Source organism: Vicia villosa, linkage group LG7, assembly GCF_029867415.1.
Source record: "Vicia villosa cultivar HV-30 ecotype Madison, WI linkage group LG7, Vvil1.0, whole genome shotgun sequence".
Classification (NCBI taxonomy): Eukaryota; Viridiplantae; Streptophyta; class Magnoliopsida; order Fabales; family Fabaceae; genus Vicia; species Vicia villosa.
The window spans coordinates 5,122,341-5,146,761 of NC_081186.1; the positions used below are offsets into that span (position 1 = coordinate 5,122,341).

At 40.5% G+C, this 24,421-nt stretch overlaps 1 protein-coding gene across 1 annotated transcript; it reads right to left on the bottom strand.

The window, feature by feature from the left end:
• Nucleotides 1-1,895: 1,895 nt before the first annotated feature.
• Nucleotides 1,896-2,453, bottom strand: LOC131617063 (uncharacterized). Its single transcript, XM_058888443.1, has 2 exons — nucleotides 2,223-2,453; nucleotides 1,896-1,967 (listed from the first exon to the last, which is right to left on the bottom strand). The coding sequence occupies exons 1-2, from the start codon at nucleotides 2,451-2,453 to the stop codon at nucleotides 1,896-1,898; spliced, it is 303 nt and encodes a 100-aa protein (XP_058744426.1).
• Between the last annotated feature and the right edge of the window lie 21,968 nt (nucleotides 2,454-24,421).

A 24,421-nucleotide genomic window follows, 5' to 3' on the forward strand; every position in this document is an offset into this window, starting at 1 on the left:
TTCCAGTGTGACGGAGATTACCAATCTCACTGATAAGGCGGTGGAGGAGGAGGATCCTGAGGAAATTGCAACATGAGGCGTCGCATCATCTCCTGGACATCATCCATCACAGCTCCTTGCCTGAACAACTCAACACCCTGTCGTGTTTGCTCGGTGCGGAGAGCGCCAATCTCCGTTTGCACCCACCCCCATTGATCCTGAGTCATGGAAGATGATCCAACAGTGTGCTGGAAAAACTGTCTAGGGGGCGGGACAGGGCGATCCTGGGCGGGGAGGTCATCTTCCATGTCATCACCTGCAAAATTATGGTCATGTGGAGGGCTTTCACCCATAAACTCACCTGTAGCTACATATAGCCAGTTAGCACGATTTGCAATAGAAACAGAATCAGGTGCAGGCAATGCCAAAACATGCTGTCCATGGACAGTTAGTGAGAAATACCCAGGCTTCACTATAATCATCCTCTGATTTACAAGAGTTTGCAAATCAATTTTCTTACCCGGTAAAGAAGGCTCATCATTCAACAAGTGGCCATAATCCAGGTGCTCAGCCAATTGAGAGATCATTCCCCCAACTGAAATCTCTCCACAAGAAGCATTACCAACTTGCTTCAGGTGGTTAGCAGCAAAAGCAGCGACATTCACCCGGCTTACCTCAAGCATGTTATGCAACAAAAATAGCTCTCTTTTCGCACAGACCCCTGTACTATCCCCCCTCCCAAACAAGGTGAAAGCCAAACCTTTCTGAGCATAACGGAAACAAGGGTTATGAATCCCCGAGGCCTTAGCCTTGCTTGGATTGTACCCAGCTGCACCTGTAATGGCTTCCCAGAATTCACAAGCAGGAAAAGTTTCAGGGGGGGCGCCTGGTCCAGAGGACGGTAATTTCAGTGCCTCCCCTACCTCTTCCACAGACAACACATGCTTATGCCCAAACATATAAAACTCTAAATCACCAAAGTACTCCATTTCGGAGCCATTCCATTTGTGTCTCAATTTGAAATCTACAGTGCTCAGGAATTCCAAAGTTAGGCCCTCATAAGTCGGTGCCTCAAACAGCATAAAAGGCAACATACCGATGTTGTGAAACATCCGGTAGACTTCATCTTTGAGGCCTAGCTTGGTAAGAGTATCATCACAAATATATCTAGTCGGTAGCAATTTACGTTGCACTAAAATATCATACCTAGCTTTGTGTTCAGGAAGTGCAAACGTAATGCCATGGGCATTCTCTTCTTGGTCCCCTCTACGAACGGTTGCCCGAGTTGGAGCGCGACGGACCCGCTGCCTCGGTTGGGAGGGTTCGGCAAAATCATCCCGAACATTACGGCGTGTGGTTGTCTTTCGGGGAGGCATTGTAATAGCTCTGCAAGAAAAAGTTAACAAAAACACACAAATAACACAAGGAAAAATTCGGAAAAATAAAATTGCACGAAATCAAAAATCTGAACCGATAGAAGTGAAGAGGATGGAGAGTAGAACAACTTTTGTGAAAGCTCTATGGTGTTTTGATGGGTGGTTGATGGTGGTATGATGAGTTTAGTGAAGGTGGAGGCTAGGGTTTAATGGAGGATGAGAAAGAAAAGTGGGAGAATGAATGGAAAGAAGAAGAAGATTGGTTATAATGGAGATGGGCCCCACATGGGGTTTTAAAAAAATTTGAAAAATTCTGCCCCACACTGTTCACACGGTCCGTGTCCCTGCACACGGGCGGCCGTGTGAAAAAGCTGGATTGAAATTTTGGGGCGTGCTGAGGGCAACACGGGCCGTGTTGCTGCACACGGGCGCCCGTGTTGCAAGTGCTGAAGCCACTTTTTAAAATTTGTTATTTCTTCTTTTCAGGCAGTTTTCAACACGGGCCGTGTTACTGCACACGGGTGCCCGTGTTGATGGCTTTCAATGCACCAAAAATGGACACTCTCCGTGCCTTTTTACTCGAGTTGCGTCTACCGGTCTAAACTCTACCACCTACAAAAGAAACGAAATAAAACAAAGAAAATGAAAGTTAACGGAAACAAACGTGGGTTTCCTCCCACGGAGCGCTTCGTTTAACGTCGCATGGCTCGACGGTCCATCGTCCTACTAAGCAAGACGAATGACATCAACCTGTCCAACTGGTTGACCTTGGAAATATGGCTTTAATCTCTGCCCATTAACTTTAAAGATGTCTCCATTAGCTTGATTTTTTATTTCAACTGCACCGTAAGGGAACACCTTATGAACCATAAATGGTCCCGACCATTTGGATCGCAATTTTCCCGGAAAAAGCTTCAAACGGGAATTGTACAGAAGGACCAGCTGTCCTTCCCAAAACTCTTTTTTCTGAATCCTCCTATCGTGCCACTTCTTGGTCTGTTCCTTGTAAAACTTGGCATTTTCGTACGCACGATTCCGGAACTCTTCTAATTCATGCAACTGTAAGATTCTAGAATTTCCTGCTAGAGACAAGTCCATGTTCAAAAGTTTAGTTGCCCAAAATGCCTTGTGTTCAAGCTCTAAAGGCAAGTGACATGCTTTCCATAAACAAGTTGGTATGGTGACATCCCGATGGGTGTTTTGAACGCCGTTCGGTAAGCCCATAACGCATCATCTAGCTTTGCTGCCCAATCCTTTCTCGACGAACTCACTGTCTTCTCGAGAATTTGTTTGAGCTGTCTATTAGACACCTCTACCTGACCACTTGTTTGAGGGTGATAAGGGGTGGCTATCCGATGCTTCACATTGTATTTCTGCAGGAGTTTCTCCATGAGGTGATTTAGGAAGTGCGTTCCTTCATCACTAATAAGTGCTCTCGGTACTCCAAACCTAGCAAATATGTTCTCTCTCAAGAACTTGACTACCACCTTTGCATCATTAGTTGGTAAAGCTACCGCCTCCACCCATTTTGAGACATAGTCCACTGCAACTAAGATGTAATTCTTCCCGAATGATGGTGGAAACGGACCCATGAAGTCAATTCCCCAAACATCGAATAGCTCCACCTCTAACATGAAATTCTGGGGCATTTGATTTCTTTTTGAAATGTTCCCAGTACGCTGACACTTATCACATTCTTTTACCATTTCCTGGGAATCTTTAAACAATGATGGCCAGTACAATCCTGACTGCAAGACTTTGGAGGCAGTACGGTCCCCACTAAAATGCCCTCCATATTCCGAGTCATGACATGCTCTCAACACATCCTTTTGCTCCTCCTCGGGCACACATCGTCTTATCAGCCCATCTACTCCTCTCTTGTATAGGTATGGGTCATCCCATAGATAGAACCTGCAATCATGAACAAACTTTTTCTTGCAGTTAGAATCAAAATCGTCAGGTATTATACCGCCAACAAGGTAGTTTGCGTAATCAGCAAACCAAGGCACTCCAATAACAGCTAGGATGTGTTCATCAGCAAACTCATCCTTTATTGGACGCCGCTCTTCTGTCTCCTCAATGGGTGACATTCGCGAAAGGTGATCTGCAACAGTGTTTTTACACCCTTTCTTGTCGCGAATCTCTACATCGAACTCTTGGAGAAGTAAAATCCACCTCAGAAGTCTGGGTTTCGAATCCTGCTTGGCAAAGAGATATTTTAAAGCAGCATGGTCAGTGTAAACAATCACTTTTGAACCCAACAGATATTGCATGAATTTATCAAAGGCATACACAACAGCTAGAAACTCCTTCTCAGTGGTTGCATAATTGATTTGTGCAGGGTTCAAAACGTGACTGGCATAATAAATAACATGAAGCAATTTTTCTCTCCGCTGTCCAAGTACAGCCCCCACTGCAATGTCGCTAGCATCGCACATGATCTCAAAGGGTAGAGACCAATCAGGGGCAATCACAATGGGTGCAGACACTAGTTTATTTTTCAGTGTCTCAAATGCATCGGCACACTCTTTATCGAATACAAAAGTCCTGTCTTTAACCAACAAAGTGGTCAGCGGTTTGGCTATCTTTGAAAAATCCCTTATGAACCTGCGGTAGAATCCCGCATGGCCAAGGAAACTTCGAATACCTTTCTCATTCACAGGTGGTGGTAATTTTGAGATAACCTCCACCTTAGCTTGATCAACTTCGATTCCCCTGTGGGAGATCTTGTGACCAAGAACAATGCCTTCTCGTACCATGAAGTGGCACTTCTCCCAGTTTAGGATCAGATTACTTTCTTGACATCGCTGCAAAACAAGTGAAAGGTTAGCCAAACAATTATCAAAGGAGGAACCAAAAACCGAGAAGTCATCCATGAAAACTTCCATATGCTTTTCAAGCATATCAGCAAAAATAGAAGTCATGCATCTTTGGAAAGTCGCTGGGGCATTACACAACCCGAACGGCATCCTTCTATAAGCGAAGATACCGTATGGGCAAGTAAAGGCTGTCTTCTCTTGATCCTCCGGTGCAACCGCAATTTGGTTGTATCCAGAGTACCCATCCAGAAAACAATAATAGTCATGCCCAGCCAATCTTTCTAACATTTGGTCAATGAATGGCAATGAAAAGTGATCTTTTCTTGTGGCCAGATTTAGTTTTCTGTAGTCTATGCACACTCGCCACCCAGTGACTGTTCTGGTAGGAATCAACTCATTCTTTTCATTAGCTATCACCGTTGTACCCCCTTTTTTAGGTACCACATGAACAGGGCTCACCCATGAACTGTCTGATATCGGGTAAATAAGACCTGCATCTAACAGCTTCACAACTTCCTTTCTCACTACCTCCTTCATAACTGGGTTCAATCTCCTTTGAGGCTGCACCACCGGTTTGTGATCTTCTTCCATGAGAATTTTGTGCATGCACATCGTAGGACTTATTCCCTTGAGGTCTTCAATCTTCCAACCCATAGCCCCCTTGAACTTTTTCAGAACTTCAATTAACTTGTCTTCTTGTATATTTTTCAAGCTCGAGCTAATGATGGCGGGACATTTTTCTTCAGAATCGAGGAAAACATATTTAAGATTCTCCGGAAGCTGTTTCAATTCTGAACTTTTTGGCTTTTCTTCATTGCAACCCAATGCTATTGGTTGCCTTAGATCTTCCCACCTATGTGTTCGAGAACCTTTAAAGATAGGTTGAGTTTCCAACATTGATACCACCTCCAAGTCATTATCATTGGCTTCTTCATTTTCTCCAAAAATTGACATGCTCAAAACTTTTTCGAGAGGTAATTGCAATACACTCTCCACATGATCACTTTCTACCACTTGTTGGAGCACTTGTATATTGCTACTAGTGCCAATATCCTCTTTATGCTTCATGGTATTATGAACATTGATTTTTAACTCTTCATCATAAACCTTCAAAGTCAGAGTGCCCCCATCCATATCTATCATGACTCTCCCCGTTTCCAAGAATGGTCGTCCCAAAATTATCGGCATCTCTTCGTCTTCTGGCATTTCAAGAATTACAAAATCTACCGGAAACACAAACTTATCCACTTTCACAAGGACGTCTTGGACTACTCCGTAAGGTCGCTTGACCGAATGATCTGCAAATTGGAGAGTCATCCGAGTGTCTTGGATTGCACCAATTCCCAACTTTTTGTAGATGGACAGAGGCATGAGACTGATACTTGCCCCCAGATCAATTAGAGCTCTCTTGAAAGATCTATCTCCAATAGTGCAAGGGATAGTAACTGCTCCTCTATCCTTCTTTTTCACTGGTATCTTCATGCCCTGCAAAATAGCACTACAAGTTTCTGTTAGAATAATGGGGTGGTCTGCAATAGTTCGCTTTTTAGCGATGATGTCCTTCATGAATTTGGCATAGGTGGGCATTTGCTCAAGTGCTTCCAACAACGGAATGTTCAGCTCTAGCTTTTTGAATAATTCCAGGAACTTCTCAAAATTCTTTTCTTGCTGCCCCTTTTTCTTGTTTCTTTGAGGGTAAGGCAGCTTGACTTCTGGTGTTGGTGTTAATACTTTTTCTTTCGTAACTGGTGCTGGTGTTACCACTTCTTCTTCCACTTGCTCATTCTCTCTTATGTCCAGCTCCACCTCAAGCAATTGATCCTCACTCTCCGAATCCTTTTCCACCACTTCACGTGGTTTCCCTCTCCGTGTAGTGACGGCATTGATTTTTTGATTGTCTTTAGGATTAGTAACAGTTGCGCTTGGGAGGGCTCCTGGTGCTTGCGGAATTGCAAGGTGTTGAGCAATTTGACTCATTTGTACTTCAAGGTTCTTAATTGAGGCTCCGGTGTTCCTTAAATTGCTACGTGTCTCTTCTTGGAATTGGGAGCTTTGAGCGGCCATCTTTTCAATGGCAATTTCCCAATCCGCCTTTCTTGGACCCTGTGGTTGGTATTGTTGTTGAGGTTGCTGGTATGGTTGTTGTTGCGGACGATATTGTTGTCCCTGTGGTTGGTATTGTTGAGTCTGAGGCTGATATGGTTGTTGTCCTTGAACCGGCTTCTGGACGTTTCCTTGCTGGTCTTTCCATGAGAAATTCGGATGATTTTTCCACCCCGGATTATATGTGTTGGCATAAGGATTGTTTTGCCTCAACATATGAATCTGCTCAACCTGTTCTTGAGTTGCTACACAATGCATAGCAAAGTGCGGTCCACCACATATTTCACAAAGAACCGCTTTAACTGGTTCCACCTGTGCTACTGTCTGAGTTCCAATATTCATCTTTTTTAACCTTCTCTCTACCTCTGCAGCAATCTGATCCTCCATCTTTACAACCTGTTCTGGCAACTTCAAATCAATTTTGCCCTCCGGTTGGCTCATGGTACGATCATACAACTCAAGATGCTCATTAGCAGCTATTGCCTCTATGATCCTTTTCATAACTGTGGCTGTAGCAAAATTTGTTGAACCACCAGCAGCGGTATCAATAAGCTGCTTTGTCTTAAGTCGCAACCCATTCACAAAATTCTGCATTTGCTCGGTAGCGTCCATGTTATGAGTAGGACATGCAGTCAAACACCTTTTGAACCTCTTGTATGCATCCCCCAATGATTCCCCCTCTTTTTGTTTGAAATTTACAATGTCGTATCTTTTTCGGATGAACACCGACGCAGGAAAATATTCATTGAGGAATGCCGTTTCCATCTCTTGCCATGTTGTGATACTTGCAGCCGGAAGTGAGTAAAACCACTCCTCTGCGTCATCAGTAAGTGTAAACGGGAACATAACAAGTCTCTTGGCTTCCTCTGAATGACCTTCGATCTTCAACGAAGTTGTCGTAGTGAGAAATCTCTGAAGATGCTTATTTGCATCCTCGTTTATTCTTCCGGAGAACGGCTTGCTCTCTAACTGGCGAATGGTGGATGGATGCAATTGAAAATGTGCCACATTCACAGGTTGATTAACAATAGTCATCCGGTTGGGGTGAGCATTTGCCCCTCCATAGTCCCCTAACAATCTTTCTGCAGGAGGTTGATTTCCAGCCATGTTAACTGGTTCCTGAACTACCTCCCTGTCAAAGTCAGAGTCACTGTGCTCCGAATGCACAGACACTTCGTCGTCGCTTTCCTGATGTGGAACACTAAGACTTGCACTTGGTGCTGCCAGTCTTTCAATTCTTGCCTTGCGGCGTCTCTCGTGCAGAGCTCTTTCTGGTTCTGTGTCAAAGGAAAATTTAGCTAAGGTCTGACCTCGCATAAACAGTTAGACAACAGTTAGAACAGATACAAGACTGCAACGAAATTAAAATTAACAGATAAAAATAAAATTTTGGTCGCAGAGCAACAAAATTTCAATTGACTTAAAGTTCGGCTTATAGTTTGGCAGTCCCCGGCAACGGCGCCAAAAACTTGATCGGAAAATAGCAAGTGTACTACTTTTGTTACCGATGTAGTTATTAAAATGGAGTTGAATCCAAGTATCGATCACAAGGACTGCGAATAAAGTATAAGCCAGTACTGAATTTCAATTGAACAAAAAGCTATTGTTGGGTTTTTGATTTGCTTGATGAAACTACTAACTGTTTATAATTAAGAACGATAAGTAAATGATTATTTGGTTCACAAATGAGAAAGCATGCTAAGGTTGATGTATAAATCTTATGTAACCCCTTGAAAACACCATTGTTCATGAAAAGATGTGACCACAATTGAGTATCAATTCTATAAAATAGTTTTCCCTAATTCCTTAGTGGAGAACTTCTTAATACTTAAAAGTCAATTTCAATTCCTCAATAATTGATTTTAGTATTAAGGCATTATGCATCGTGTTCTAGAATGGATGATCACTATGGTGAAATCCTTATTCCTAAGCGATTTACCGGTAATGTTTTGATTCAAAACGCATTAGAATGGTGTGTCAAGCCTAACCCTAATCATAGATCAACAAAATATTTTCCAATACAATGAAGCATGAAAATCTTTGAATCATAAACTCAAATTATAAAAACATCAAATTCATCACAACGGTTTTAACAAGTCATTACATGAAAAGATTTAGGGACATCACCCTAGCATAAAATAGTTTAGCTACTCATAATGTTTAAGAAAATAACAAGAGTAATTGAAGTCATTACAAGAAATTATCGGTTGATATGATCTCCAATCGCGAGTGCTCTTGAAGATCTCTTCCGAAACCCTTGACTCTTCTTTCTCTGTAGTTCTCTATGCTCAATAATCCAAGATGCCTTCACACTTCTTCCCGTTAGGTTTTAGTAGTGTTGGCTCACTTCCTCAGCATCCGAAAGGTCCGAAATACCCTTCATGAGATCCATTCTTTCAAAATTACAAAACTTGAACATCTGCCCGCGCCTAGCAACACGGACCGTGTGCAGGAACACGGGTGCCCGTGTTGATCAACTGCTTCAGCACCACAAATTCACTTTCTGCGCAGCTTTTCACACGGACCGTGTGCAGGAACACGGGTGCCCGTGTGAAACCTCTGTTTTTCTATCCAAAAACCAACTTTCCAGCCATCTTTTGACACGGCCCGTGTGCACACACACGGGTGCCCGTGTTGACCTCAGTTTTGGCTCTTTTGGCTTCTTTTTCTCGCTCGTGCGCGCCATAAACTTCGACCTCTCCCGTGCATTAACCTGGCCACACACAAACTAACAACCAACGCGTAAAACGGCACTTGAATAATACTCAGAACACACTAATCATGCAACAACATCACACAATCGACAAACAAGAAACTTACTAACAAAACCTATAACAATGCCACATAGTATTACCAAGATTATGACTTTTAGTCGGAAAAAGGTGCGGAAACTTACTAGAAATGGTGACCGATCAAAGACATTGCTGACATCTTGATCCTTTTTCTTCTGGAAAGAACTTCCATACTTCCTTGGACCAATAGAAGATTCTGGTTCTTTGTTCAAGCGTCCTTCTCGAACTGCTTCTTCTAAACGCACACCCATGTTTACCATCTCGGTAAAGTCACTTGGTGCACTTGCAACCATTCGTCCGTAGTAAAATGGACTTAAAGTTTTGAGATAGATTTTTGTCATTTCTTTCTCTTCAAGTGGTGGACAAATTTGAGCAGCAACTTCACGCCATCTTTGAGCGTATTCCTTGAAGCTTTCTCTATCCTTTTGAGTCATGGCCCGGAGTTGATCTCTGTCGGGAGCCATATCCAGATTGTACTTATACTGTTTGACGAAGGCCTCTCCGAGGTCTCGAAAAGTACGAATCTCTGAACTGTCCAAGTTCATGTACCATTTGAGTGCAGCACCAGTCAGGGTGTCTTGAAAATAATGAATGAGCAATTGTTGATTATCAGTCTGAGTTGACATTCTTCGAGCGTACATCACAAGATGGCTTTGTGGGCATGAATTCCCTTTGTACTTCTCGAATTCTGGTACTTTGAATTTGTGAGGAATCTTAACATTCGGAACCAGACAGAGGTCTGCAGCATTCTTTCCAAATAGATCTTGTCCTCGGAGAGTCTTGAGTTCCTTCTGCATTTGCAGAAATTGTTCTTGGAACTCGTCCAATCTTTCATACACGCCAGCATCCTCACTTGGAGCGTGATGATATACTTGTCCGCCTTGCGGAGGAAAAGTATGCATAATGGGCTGTGGAGAAGCCATGACAGCAGATCTTGGAATCTCAACATTCTGTTGTGCGAAACCCATTGCCGTTGCTCTTGGAACTTCAATTTCCAGAGGTTTGTAACCCTCCGGTGGACGCATATCCATGGTGACTTTTGGAGCTTCAGAAGCTGGAGGTATGTACCCTTCTGGAGTAAAGTTATACGGCATGCCCCAAGGTCGATCAGGCGGCATGGTATACTGAGGAATAGGAGTAGAAACAATCTCGGAAACCACAGTCCTTTGTGGTTCTTCTGGCGTTGGTCGATTCTGCGCAACTACCAGGGCTTCTACCATACTATTGAGTCTTTCAACAGTACCTTTGAGAGTATTAATCTCTTCTCTGAGTTCTTCATTCTCTTGCTCAAAGTCTTCCATTCTTTTCTTGCGACTTGAACGAGTGTTGTATGGATGAGACAGCTTGAAAGTCTTGGTTCACCTCCTTCTCCTCCTCTCTTTCTGGAGAAAGGAAAGTGACTATTAGATCCGCGACAATTCTCGTGTCAGTGCGTACGACTAAAGTGATGTATGATATGCAATTAAGTTATTATTTTTCAAGGAAACACCATAATTACGTTATGAAACATCAAACTTTTATTAATTAAGCGAAAACGCCGTTTTTTACACACTTTGAAAAAGAAATACAGAGAAACTGAGAGAAAGGACTCTAAAACTTTGATGATGAGCCGACTTCACGTTCTAACATCTTCTTCTGTTTCTTGAGCTGAGCGTTCTCTGACGTGAGCTGATCGATGATCCAGGAAGCAGGAGGGATATGATGAGAAAGTGACGTTTGTGTCACTTGTCGATCGAGTACTTCAAGTAACTCATCCTTCCTTCTTAGGATGTTTTGAATTTCAACATTTTCCGTGTTGACAATTCGATACTTGTTCCTCCAAGCATTCCTTTCTTGGCATACCTTGTTTAATGCCGCTTGCAGTTTTTCAACATCGGTGGAGAAAAGGTAAATTGGTTCCCTTAGGGGAATAGGTTCTTGATGCTGATATGGCATCCTGAGCTTGAATGCTCTGACGCGTACCCATTGAAGGTAAGGATCCAGGGAGATGCAAAGATGTTTTCCTAACAATCTTCTCCCTTTGCTGTGAACAAGACGCCAGGCTTGGACAATTTCCTTCTTCAGCATGTTGCCATGATCGTCGATGTTCTTGAAGAACAGACCCTCCAATTGGATGTTACTTGGTATATTTTTCATGGGATATCCGTATTGACGACGGGCTAAAGCTGGATTGTAACTGATCCCTCCCTTAGTTCCAATAAGGGGTATGTTGGGAAAACTTCCGCAACTGAAGATGATCTTGGTTTCGTCGTTGTCAGGACTACACCACTCAATGTCCGTATGAGTGAGAGGCATGATTTTCTGTGACTAGTAAAGGCCATCCCTCATGTTCCAGAAAGTGCTAGACTTTGGCAGGTGCGAAACGAACCATTCGTATAACAACGGTACGCAGCATGTGATTAATCCTCCTCGCTGCAGGTTTCTTGAATGCACAGAGTGATAAGCATCCGCAAGCAAGGTTGGAACTGGATTTCCAATCAAGAAGATCTTAATTGCGTTGATGTCGACGAAATCGTTAATGTTAGGGAACAAAAACAATCCGTAGATAAGCAAAGCCAAGATTTCCTCAAAAGCACTCATATCTTGGATGCTGACGAAGTACCGAGCTTGATCAAACAGGAATTTGGAGGGCAATCCTTGAATTCCTCCTCTACTCACCATATGAGTTCTGATGTCGACTACGTTCAAAGGAGTAGTTGCAGCAATGATAATGTCGTCAGGATTCTTTTCCAAACCGGAGTACGGATCTTGCGCGTACACGGGTATTCCAATCAGACGAGAGTACTCCTCTAACGTAGGCATGAGCTGATAATCTGGAAAGGTGAAACAGTGATACGTTGGATCGTAAAACTGTACCAAGGTGGGAAGGATTCCATCCACAATGTTGGTATTGAGCAAAGGCAGAAGTTTTCCATACTTCTCCTTGAAAGCCTGGGGGTTGACCACCAGTTTTCCGAGCTTTCCTAGTTCCTCGACCTGGGGAATCTTGAAGGTGTATTTCCTAGCTCTCTTTCTTCCGTAATCCATGGTATAGATCCTTAAGTCCTTTCTCCGTTTCTCTCTTTCTATGAAGTTCAAAACGTTCGTTATTTAGTTTCCTTGAAAAACGACTCGAAAAAGACTCTTTTTGTTTTTAGTTGTTTATTAATGAATGATGCATGAATGCATGAATGCACACACAAGAGTTTTAAGCAAACATGACGTTGAAGGGTATAGTGGTCATGAAGTCCAAACGCAATCCCCGCCCCAATGGTAAACTAAGGATAAGGATTTTTGTACCTGTAGAACGGGTTCTAGGGGTCTCAGAGTTTTTGCTCAACCTTAAAGATACGTTGACTGGTATCTATAAGAGAGTTTTCTCTGAGTGTAGTATCTGCGTGACAATTACTTCCGTAATCACCGCTCTACGTCCTAAAAAAAAGGCTTTAAGTGGGGTTAATGTGTTTCTAGGTCCTCCTGGTACAAATCAGTCTCGGAATGCAGTGGCGCAGTTAATCACAACCAGCCAGGCAAATCCCAAGAGTAGACTTGGAAACCAAGATTAGAGGGCCTTCACCGGGAAGACATCCTCCATCCTAACTTATGTTGCACTCAAATCCGGGTATAGGATTTCTCACCACAAGGGGGAATCAAGCCCTTTCCCGATACAGAATAAACAAAGTAAACAAATATATATGCAACAAACACATGAAATGACACAGAGGTTAGGCAGGACCTCTCTTGTTTGAGGGGGAATTTGGCATCCCTAATTCCTCATTGGGGCTGGACCAGCAACAGGTCAACCATTGGTTTGGATGAAAAACCAAGGTTTTGAACACTTATATCCCCAGCAGAGTCGCCATTTTTCTGTGGTGTCGTTTTCTTTACCTCCCCGTTTCACTTGGGAGGACGGCACGCTAAACCCTTCACGCGAAATTTGGAAGGAGAATGCGCCCGTGGTGGGATGAATTTTATTTCAGTTCTTCCTACGATATCACACGAACTTTCTTATTTGTCCTACGAGTAGGAAAGGGGAAAAAAGATCTCAACTAAACCCTAGGAGTTTGCTAAGTGTGGGGATTTCACCTAGACTAGAAATTCTGGAGTCCGGGGGGTCGGTTATACATAGGGAAGTGTTTAAACACCCTACATATCTGTAGTACTCTACAGGAACCTTCTCTGTGTCATTGTGATTGTGTTTACTGCTAATGATTGGGAAAGTTTCTCCTTTGTGTTAGGAGAGAGAATTGAATTGATTTGAAAAGACAGACAGACAGACAAACTGACTATTTTTGGTATTTTATTAGCTCGCTGAGATTCCTTGTGAACCTCATGCCTACATATCCCTAGTGGAAGTCAGAGCTTAATGTAGTTCGGGGAACTAACTAGGGAAATTAATGATTTTTGGTGCCTTGCTTGAAGCTCAAGGTTGAAGCTTGGAATTAAATCTCTGTTTACAGTAAAGAGATATGAAATCATCTTTACAGAGAGGTATTTGTACTATTCTACCACAAACATTTAAAAGTGACAGAAAAGCTAAAAAAATGATGTTTCATTAAGAGGGGAGTCTACTTGGTTGATCAAGTATGACAGCCATCGTGCCTCTAAAATGAAAGAAAGATGCTCATCCAAATTAGGGAAAGTGTACAAGTCTGGGGATGTGCCAGAGCATGTCTTTCAGAGTCCTAAATGGGAGACTTTGAATGAAATTGAAATTGAAATGTTTGTTTGTTTGAATGTGGTAGAGTAGTAAAAATATCTCTCTATAGAGATAAGCTATGTTTATCTACTGTATAAAAGATTTGACTTTAGCTGGCTTGTATGAGGCCCAAGCTTGAGGCTTTTTGATTAATTAATTGACTTTGGGAGATGACTCCACTGGGGATTAATTACAGGGTATTTTTGTGTTCTGTACAAAGCCCAGAATTGAGGATGACTCTACTTAGGGAGACTCTATTTATGTGCCTTGTACAAAGCCCAAGGTTGTGGCTAATTGCTGAGGATAATTGAATGAATGACTCTATTTTATGTGCCTTGTACAAAGCCCAAGGTTGTGGCTGACTCTAGCTAGGGAAAACATTATTTTCTGCCTTGTACAAAGCCCAAGGTTGTGGCAGACTCTCAAATAAACTGAGTATGGATGACTCTATGGGGAAAAGATCCTAAGTGTTAGGAATCTTTGACACATGAAAATATGGTTTATCTGCCTTGTACAAAGCCCAAGGTTGTGGCTACTGAGTGATGAAGAACTCATTGGGGAGACTCTATTATCTGCCTTGTACAATGCCCAAGGTTGAGGCTGACTCTTGACAGGGGAGTTTTATTGTTTGGGTGCCTTGTATGAAGCCCAAGGTTGAGGCTAACTGTTTTTGTTGGTTTTGACTCTACTGAGGAGGTTTTATTTATTGAAAGACTGTTTTTTCTTTGAAGCTAACCCTTTCCAGGGATTTTGACTCAGCTGGAGGAATTGTCTGTTAAAAAGACTGACTTTTATCATGTTTTTGGAGGCTGACCCTTTCCAGGGGTTTTGACTCTTTTGGGGAAATTATCTCCTAAGAGAAATGAATCTTTATTTTTTGACATTTTTATTAATTGACTTTGGAGGCTAACCCTTTCCAGGGGATTTTATTGAAATGATGGATTGATTTTGGAGGCTAACCCTTTCCAGGGGATTTGAAAATGAAAGAATGATTTTGGAGGCTAACCCTTTCCAGGGATTTTTGAAAATGAAAGAATGTGTGGAAGCTAACCCTTTCCAGGGATTTTTGAAAATGAATGGAAGAAAGATTATCTAATGGAGACTTCTTGTTTAAAGCCCAAGATGAAGGCTGACACATGCTGAGGAGAAAATTAACATAGATCCTAGACTCTGCTAAGGAAGATTGATGAAGATAAGGGTGATAGAGACTGTCCATGTCTCTCATTCCAAAAATGTACTCAATGTAGAATTGAGACAAACTTAGCTTGTTTAAAGTCTGGTTTAAATTGGAAGAAAACTCACCAGGGTAGGCTAAAAGGTGACTAAAGACCTGTTCCTATGTTTATAAGAAACCTGATGGGTCCTTGTATACAAGCTCAAGAGGAAGCTGGAAATGCTTTTAAGAAGCCTGTGGGTCCTTGTACAAAGCCCAAGAGGAGGCTAATCGAGGGTCCTTGTTATAGCACAAGAGAAAGCTATGTGGTTTTGAACTTATTTTGGCTCTAAGCAAATGGGTAAGAGGTTTCACCGGGAATAATTCCTCTTTGGGTGGATGTGTCCTATTATTTGGATTCTAAGGTTTTTGCCAAGATGTTTCACCAGGAATAATTCATCTTGGGGGTTTGAACTACAGATCTCTAATTAGGAAAGAGCCTTCACCGGGAAGACATTCTCAGTCCTAGGTCATATTCCTATAATATATATATAGTTTAACTGTCCTAGGGTTTATACTCAAACGTAGTTCTAAACTAATATATATGCACAATTTATATTTGACAGTAATTTAAATAAAGACTGTAAATTGAAAGCTTGTAAAGCCTAACCTGGATGGAGTGGAGGCCATTGAAGAAGTATGTACGGAGCCTCAACAGTGATTTTTTGTTGTTTTGTTGATAACAGTTGAATATTATATAATAAACAGTTAATGGTTTTGAAAACAGAAGAAGTGAAGATGGACAAAGGTCACATAGGTATCTGAAGAGTTTCACCGGGAATAATGCCCTTCAAATACCAGAAGAATGTTTTGAAAACAGAAAGAAGATTTTGAAAATACAGTTTTGAAAACAAGCTAAGAAGAGAAGGTTTTTGGGACTTACACTCTATTAGAGGCCCAGTACTTTACAGTACTGGTGTAAAAGCAATTTGAAAAATGATTTGGAATGATGCGAGGTTTTGTTGTTTGAAAACCTTAATCATCCGTTTAATCAGAGATTGAAAAATAGTTTTGAATATTGACAAAAGTCAACTTAATTAAGGCAAAGATGAAATCTATACCCAATTAAGACCTAAATATTTAGGGTTTTATCATAAAATTATTCACAAAGTAATTAGGTTAAAACAAAATGAAAATATATATATTAAAGTATTTAAGAAAACATTTAAAACATACTATTTTAAACCTAATTAAAATGCATGAAATAAATAATATTTTTATGATTTTTTTGATTATTCACAAAGTAAGTATATTAAATAGCAAGTGTGTGAAAAATGAAGTGAAAATGATTTAATTTGGTAAGTTTATTAATTGTGTGAAGTTTGTATAAAAAAGGAATGAAAATGGATGCTAAAAAAAAAATGGTTTGGCCCTAGAGAGGTTCGAACCCACGCCCTTCATGATCACATTTCAAAACTTAACCAACTGAGCTGCGCGCGCAGCTTGTTAACTATATACACTCAATATATTATATTTTCAGATAAGCCAGGAAATTCAAATTTTTACGCGCGCCATGTTCATCTTCTTCCTCGAGCTTCAGATTTTCAAATTCCTAACTCTCTGGTTTCTCAACTAAATGGCATGATGTAAACATCAATCTCACTCGTTTTTGGACAAGGAACATGATTATGGGCTCAGAATTCATTTATTCTAAGTGTAACTAACGAATTTCATTATGAACACGAAGAACACATAAACCCTAATTTTAAAATTAAATGATGCACAAGATGAATAAATGAATGATGATAGAGGGTTTTCAATCCTCTGATGATGCTGAACAAGATAGAATCGAGCTTTAACTTAAAGAGTGCTTAAATTAAAGAGGTGAGGTTCAGAAACTTACCTCTGAAAATGGAGGTCGTGAGGATGATAGAGAGCACCTGGGCTTGAATGAATGATCTCAATAGCTTCCCTGAGACTCAATGATGCTAACTGAATGCTTATTGGAGCTTGAATCCTCCTGAATTGCTCTATGGACCTCCCTCGATTTCAGCTTCAAGTGAACATGGAGGTTGTTGAATTTGGGGTTACAGATGAGCTGCAGCCATCTGGTTAGCTTCACTATGACCTGAGGAGTGTGCCTGGATGATTGGCTTGGCTTGAAACCTCCTGAATTGTTCTGTGGTCCTCCAACTGCAAGTGCTCCAAATGAGAGGTGGAGATGATGATTCTCCACGCCCAGCAGTGTTCCATAGGTTTGGATCACCTCCAAATGCCTCCCTAAATGTGTTTGAATACTTATTTTCAAAGAGAGAGCTTTGGTTTGAAGAATCCGAGTCTTCTTGCCAAAGGACCTTTGAAAAAACTAAGTATGAAGAAAGAAAAGAGAAAGCAAGAATTCTGTTGCTTTGGTGTGTTTTTTGAATGAGAATGAGGCCTCTATTTATAGGCAATTGGTTCAGAGCAATTGATCATAGTAAGCTTGCTTAGTGTAGTGAGTTTGGTTTCTTAGCCATGAAGGAATTCAAAGAATATTCCAAGTGCAATGATGAGCTCTTTGATACCACTCCCTAGCCCTCGGTTTTTCTTGATCTTAGGGGACCAAATGGCTGCAGAAATGAGCTCCAATTGGTTGGGAGAAGATTCCTTTGATGAATCACCAATTTGTCATAAATTCAAAAATGCAATCATTACATAATCACATGCCTTTGTTTTTGGGAATCTTCTCTAATCCTTATGCAATGATGGAAATTGATGTATGGTATGGTTTCAGATGCATTAGAGGTCGTGTAGCATCACTTAGTGAAGCAAAATGCACAAAATTGCAAAGTTTCAAATTGTACGTGACCTATAATTTTACTTCATGAGGCCAACTTTGAACAAGCATAACTCCTAGCTCAAATTGAATTTGGAGAAGGTTGAACACAATTTGGAAAGCCCTAAACATCTACTTCAAATCATTAGTTTATGTCTTCTTCAGAATCATTTGGGAAATTTGTGAAAAATGAGCCCAAAGTTGGATGAAAACTAGGTTAAAACACTTAGAAAAATTTCTAAGTGTTTATGACCTAAACTTCAAAATTTCCAAAACTTCATAAATGATTGATCTTTTGAAAAAAGTTCCTTTGTAAGATGTTGTTTTATTTTGCAAGATCTACAACTTTCATGTTGGAAGTTTTTTGAGTTGTGTAGGTGAAATTTTGAGTTCTCACCATGCCTTCAAAAACCCTAATTCCCGACTTTTTGCTCCTTGATGAATTTCTTTGAATTTCTTTGGTCAAATGACTTTAATATCCATATATTGATGATGTTGATCTTTGAAAGTCATTTTTTGACCAAAAACCTTAAAAGTCAATGATGATCCCACACAGTTGACTTTTCCTGACAAAGTGAATTTTTGGGCTTTTGTGTAGAAACAAGATCTTCTCCTCAAATGAATGATGTAAATGGATTATATTGAGGTAGTAGAGATTCTTGAATCATGTCTTGAGTTTTGGATCCATGCCCTGATTAAAAGTCAACTATCTTGGTGAATTAGGTCAAAAACCCTAATTGTCGACCAGAGGACAATGATGAGTGTAGACTTTGAACTGAGGTGTAATGTCCAGTGGATCTTGTCATAAGAGTTATTTGAAGATGATTAATGTCTTTGAATGGTTTCCTGGGGCTTTTTAGGGTTTCCCAAAGGTGATCCCTGATTTTTAGTCCTTGATAGGCTCCAAACCCTAGGCTGTTGATCTGAGTAATCCTGTGCTTAGATGACTGGGTGTCTTAATCAATCATAGGTGTAATAATGAGGCTTTTGAGTTTTATGATTGTATTATAGACTAATCCCTCTATTGATTGATCCTTTGCCTGAGTTTTCTTGTCTTTGAACACCCTCGATTGAATGTCAGGCTGCTCTGGGTACTTGCTTTGACTTGATGAAAATCCTGAAGATATGTCATCTCAGGGGGGTCAAAAATTAGGGTATGACAATAACAATACGTCCTATACTGAACAAAACTCCCTATGAATTACTAAAAGGTAGAAAACCAAATGTATCTCATCTCCATGTATTCGGTTGCAAGTGTTTTGTCTTGAACAATGGTAAGGATAATCTTGGCAAATTCGATGCTAAAGCTGATGAGGGCATATTCCTTGGTTACTCACAATCTAGCAAAGCATATCGGATATATAATAAGAGATTACTTATAGTAGAAGAGTCAGTACACGTTTCTTTTGATGAATCTTATGCAAAATATGTCGAGAAAGGTCTTTCATTTAATGGTGCAGGTCCATCCACTGAAGACATTGTCAAGGATAAGGAAGATGAGAATGAAAGTATTGTAAAGAAAGATGCTGAGAGAGAGAAAGATGAGTCTCACAATGAAAATGAAAAAGAAAGCATCTCAAACAATGAAGAACTTCCCAAGGCCTGGACAAATGTGAAAGACCATCCAATTGACAATATAATAGGAGACATCTCAAGGGGCGTTACAACACGCTCAAAGATAAGTAACTTCTGTCATCATTTTGCTTTTGTTTCACAAGTTGAGCCGAAAAACGCTAAGGATGCATTACTTGATGAGCATTGGCTAATGGCCATGCAAGAAGAATTAAACCAATTTAAACGGAATGATGTTTGGGACTTAGTCCCTCATCCGGGAGATCATCAAGTAATAGGCACTAGATGGGTTTTTCGTAACAAACTTGATGAAAACGGCGTTATTACTAGAAACAAAGCTAGATTAGTTGCCCAAGGTTATAATCAATAGGAAGGTATTGATTATGAAGAGACATACGCTCCTGTAGCACGTCTCGAAGCTATTCGTCTCTTACTTGCTTATGCTTGTTCTAAAGACTTCAAACTATTCCAAATGGATGTTAAAAGTGCCTTTCTAAATGGCTATATAAATGAAGAAGTCTATGTTGCTCAGCCACCCGGCTTTGAGAATTACATGTATCCAACTCATGTCTATAAGCTGAAACGTGCTCTATACGGTCTTAAACAAGCCCCTCGGGCTTGGTACGAGCGTTTGAGCAAATTTCTCCTTAGTCAAGGGTACTCTAGGGGTAAAGTTGACACTACTCTCTTTATTAAAAGAAAAGATAAAGATATTCTCTTAGTCCAAATTTATGTAGATGACATTATATTTGGGTCGACTAATGCAAAACTTGTCAAAGATTTTTCTAAGCTTATGCAGAGTGAATTTGAGATGAGTCTCATGGGTGAGCTAAATTTCTTCCTTGGCCTACAAATCAAGCAACTCAGTCATGGAACGTTTGTGAATCAAACTAAATACTGTACGGAGCTTCTCAAAAGATTTGGAATGAGTGAAGCAAAAGAAATTGACACACCTATGGCAACAAATACTAATCTAGACAAAGATGAGAAAGGTAAAGAGGTTGACGTGAAATTATACCGAGGTATGATAGGTTCACTATTGTATCTTACTGCCTCAAGACCAGACATCATGTTTAGTGTGTGTATGTGTGCAAGATATCAATCTTGTCCAAAAGAATCTCACTTGAAAGCTGTCAAAAGAATTCTGCGGTACTTACGTGGAACTACTACATATGGCCTATGGTATCCAAAGGGAAATGAGTGTCATTTGGTAGGATTCTCTGATTCAGATTTTGCTGGCTGCAAATCCGATAGAAAAAGCACCAGTGGAACGTGTCATCTATTCTCAAATTCATTGATAAGTTGGCATAGCAAGAAACAAGTATCGGTTGCATTATCTACTGCTGAGGCAGAATATGTAGCTGCTGGAAGCTGCTGTGCACAAATATTATGGCTCAAGCAACAACTTCTTGACTTTGGTATTAAGCTTGATCGCATACCTATCATGTGCGATAACACAAGTGCCATAAACTTGAGTAAAAATCCTGTCTTACACTCACGTACCAAGCATATTGAAATAAGACATCACTTTCTACGAGATCATGTAGAGAAAGGAGACGTTACATTTGAACACGTAGAAAGCAAGAAGCAACTAGCTGACATCTTCACCAAACCTCTAGCAACGGAGCAATACTTCAACATTCGTAGGGAATTAGGGATACTCGATATCTCTAATTTGGGCTAATTACGTTTGTTCTCTCTTAATATTATTCCTTTACTTTATATATATATATATATATATATGTTCTCTCTTGCTAACATTTTTTTAGCGTAAAGGTAGTTCATCATCTAGCCAGGCGTCATTCCACATTGATTAAAGGCTGCCATTAAAGTTGAGAAAGCGGTAACGTTATTGTTGTTCACTTCCAAAAATATTATTGATACTATAATATGCTATCAATTAACATGCTTATAGTGACTTCATACATATATCGTGCTTGCTCATTTGACTCTCATGCTATAACTGGCTACCTTTTATGAATGCTAGCATTTTATCTATGTTTCTCTCGTTACTCTTCTATTTTCGTTGTATCTCTTTTTGATGTTGACAAAGGGGGAGATAGATGCTGAGTGTACGGGGGAGCTTTGTTGAGAGATTGCCTTGTTGAGAGATAGATGCTGGATGTACGGGGGAGCTTTGTTGAGTCCTTATCACTTACCACCAAAGCTTCGACTAATGGTTTGCCATCATCAAAAAGGGGGAGCATGTGAATACAAGATTACACTCAAAAATGTTTTTGATTCATGGCAAACTCAAATAAACATTCAATCAACAAGGCGGAAGCAGAAAACTCAAAGAAAAGCAAGCATTGATCACTCATGATAGTACAGGTTGATCTATTATACCTATAGGTCGACTCAACACAAGCAGATCAAGAAGAATGCAGAAAACCAGCAGTTAGGTCGACCTACTGTCAACCCAGGTCGACCTAAAATGGAGAAAATCCACATACTTCTGCTAGGTCGACTCACACATCATCTAGGTCGACCTAAATTGATGAAATTTACATACCAGTCTGCTAGGTCGACCTACACAACGACTAGGTCGACCTAATCTGAGAAAATATCCCCAGAATGCATTTGAAGAGGATTCTGGTCGACCTACTCCTTAAACAGGTCGACCTAACTGGGAGCAAAATTCTGCAAGCTCTGCTAGGTCGACCTAAGCACTACAAGAGGTCGACCTAACTGATCAAGAATGACAAAAATTCTGTTTCTCTCATCTCCAACTGTTAAGCTATCATATATATTGTCAAAGGCTCATTTATTCAACATAACACCAACGACTGAAAGATACACAAACGCTTCTCATCTTCGTTCTTCATCATCTCCAACACAATTACACATAATCATTCTTGCGTTGCGGGTTAGTGATGAGTTCGATAACGTCCATGGAACGGAATTGAAGATTCCTAGTGGGTGAAGGTTTGTGGGGTTTGTTGGTGAATAAAATCTGCGGGTTTTGTCCTCCACGACGGGTGGTTCTTGGGGGTTTTTATCAAGAGGCGTTCATTGAGGATTCGGCTGAGTGTAACGATTGAGGAACGGGGAGTTCAAGGAATCAAGACACTGCAGAAGGGAATCAAAGTGAAGCTCTTGGATAACCTTGATCTTGCTCAAGATTAAGGGGGAAGAAGATTCAAAGGATCGACATAATTGGTTTATCGTTTATCGCTTTGTTATCTTCTTTGTATATACTACTTTCAACATTAATGAAAGATTACCCAATTTCAATTTGGAATTGGGGGCAGACGTAGTCGTAGCGAGGACGATCGACGAACTGCCTAAACAAATATCGTGTTCTTGTCGCTTTTACTTTTTCATTTATATTCTGTTCATATTTGGTTATAATAGCAAATTGATCAACGATTCGAGTGTTAAGATTGTGAATTAAGAACTTACATAAACATCACAATCCACCACACATTGAATTACCTTCAATTTGATCATTATCACCAAGTGTTTGTATATTTGTTTCTATCACTCTTACTGCATTGCAAACATTGTCCATCATACAAAAAGTTAATCTGATTTTCAATAAGAGCAACGCTTTGATTCTGCAACATATACTCTTATCACTTACCTCAAGTCTTTGACTGGTTTTTAAACACATATATAATCGTTTCGATAGTGGTTCGGAATAGACGCGAGTCGATTCAGAATCACTTCCGCTGAAAAGTCGTTTAAATCCGTAAAACTGTGAACGATCTATTCACCCCCCCTCTAGATCCTAAGGCCAGCGTCTAACAATTAATACTTGTTCAAATGATGAATGTGACTTCAAAATGAGGATGTTGAACAAAAATTAGAAGTTTTGACTGTGGTTTGACCATAGTTTGATTTTTAGGTCAACCAGACGATTATTGAGCGTTTGAGCCATTGAATGAGCAATCTTTTGAATCAGAACTTGAAAATTGGCATGAGGTCTATTTGAACCATATGAGAGGTTATGAGGTCAACTTGAGGTGTCAGAACTTGATTTTCCTTGAAGGGAAGCAAAAACCCCAGTTGTGGGTTATTTGCTTAGGAGGGTGTGCATCCACTTAGATCTTGAGTTGTTGATACTTGGATGAGCTTGAATATAAAAATGTGGTGGGCAAATTTTGGGGTATGACAATTGGCATGAGATGTTACCTTTTGCTCTTCATGGTTATCGCACATCAGCGCGTACTTCAACAGGGGCAACTCCATTCTCCTTAGTCTATGGTATGGAGGCAGTTCTTCCAATTGAAATTCAGATTCCTTCCCTAAGGATTATGAAAGAAGCCGATCTAGATGAAGACGATTGGATTCAGACTCGGTTGAACCAGATAAACTTGATTGATGAGAAGAGGCTCGCAGCTATTTGTCATGGTCAGTTGTACCAGAAGCGTATGATCAAAGCCTTCAACAAGAAAGTCAAAAGTCAGGCATGTCAAACCGGTGACTTGGTTATCAAACGCATCATCCTACCACAAGGTGACCCTAGGGGCAAGTGGACTCCCACTTATGAGGGACCATTTGTAATCAAGAAGGTATTCTCCGGCGGGGCTATGTTGCTTACCACTATGGACGGCGAGGATTTCCCACACCCTGTAAATGCGGACATAGTCAAAAAGTATTACGCTTAAAGAAAAGCTCGCTAAGTTGAAAACCTGAAAGGGCGACTTAGGCAAAAAATGAGCGTCTCGGTGGATTAAAAACCTGAAAGGGCGATCCAGGCAAAAGTTAGAGACTAAAAAATAAATATTATCCCGGTAGGCTGAAAACCTGAAAAGGCAGCCTAGGAAAAAGTTAGGGAATAAAGCGTACGACTATGTCCCGTTTGGCTACCTACTCACCTTCAAGGATCAACACATCAAAGGCACCAATCAGTCCGATCACTTTTTTCCAACAAGTGAGGGATGAGATACTCGAAGACAGATTGGCAATAGCAGAATTGAAACTTGACTGGATTGTTTTCACATAGCTATTTCTCTTTATAAGTACTTTTCAAAGTTTTATGACAATTTCCTACTACTAGGATTTTTGTCTCCTTGTACTAATCCGCCTATTAGGGCTCTCTTTCAAAATCTATACAGTTCATGCTCAAAATCAATGTTTTCATTTTTTCTGTTTTGAATACGTAAACGTCCTAATGATAAATTTTGAATGA

What these genes read in the sequence shown, in the direction of transcription:
- LOC131617063 (XM_058888443.1), bottom strand. Translation starts at nt 2,453, where the DNA reads ATGGACTTGTCTCTAGCAGGAAATTCTAGAATCTTACAGTTGCATGAA. An exon ending in AATGGTCGGGACCATTTATG is followed by an intron (nt 1,968 to 2,222) that starts GTTCATAAGGTG and finishes TTTCTTTTGTAG; the next exon opens with GTGGTAGAGTTTAGACCGGT.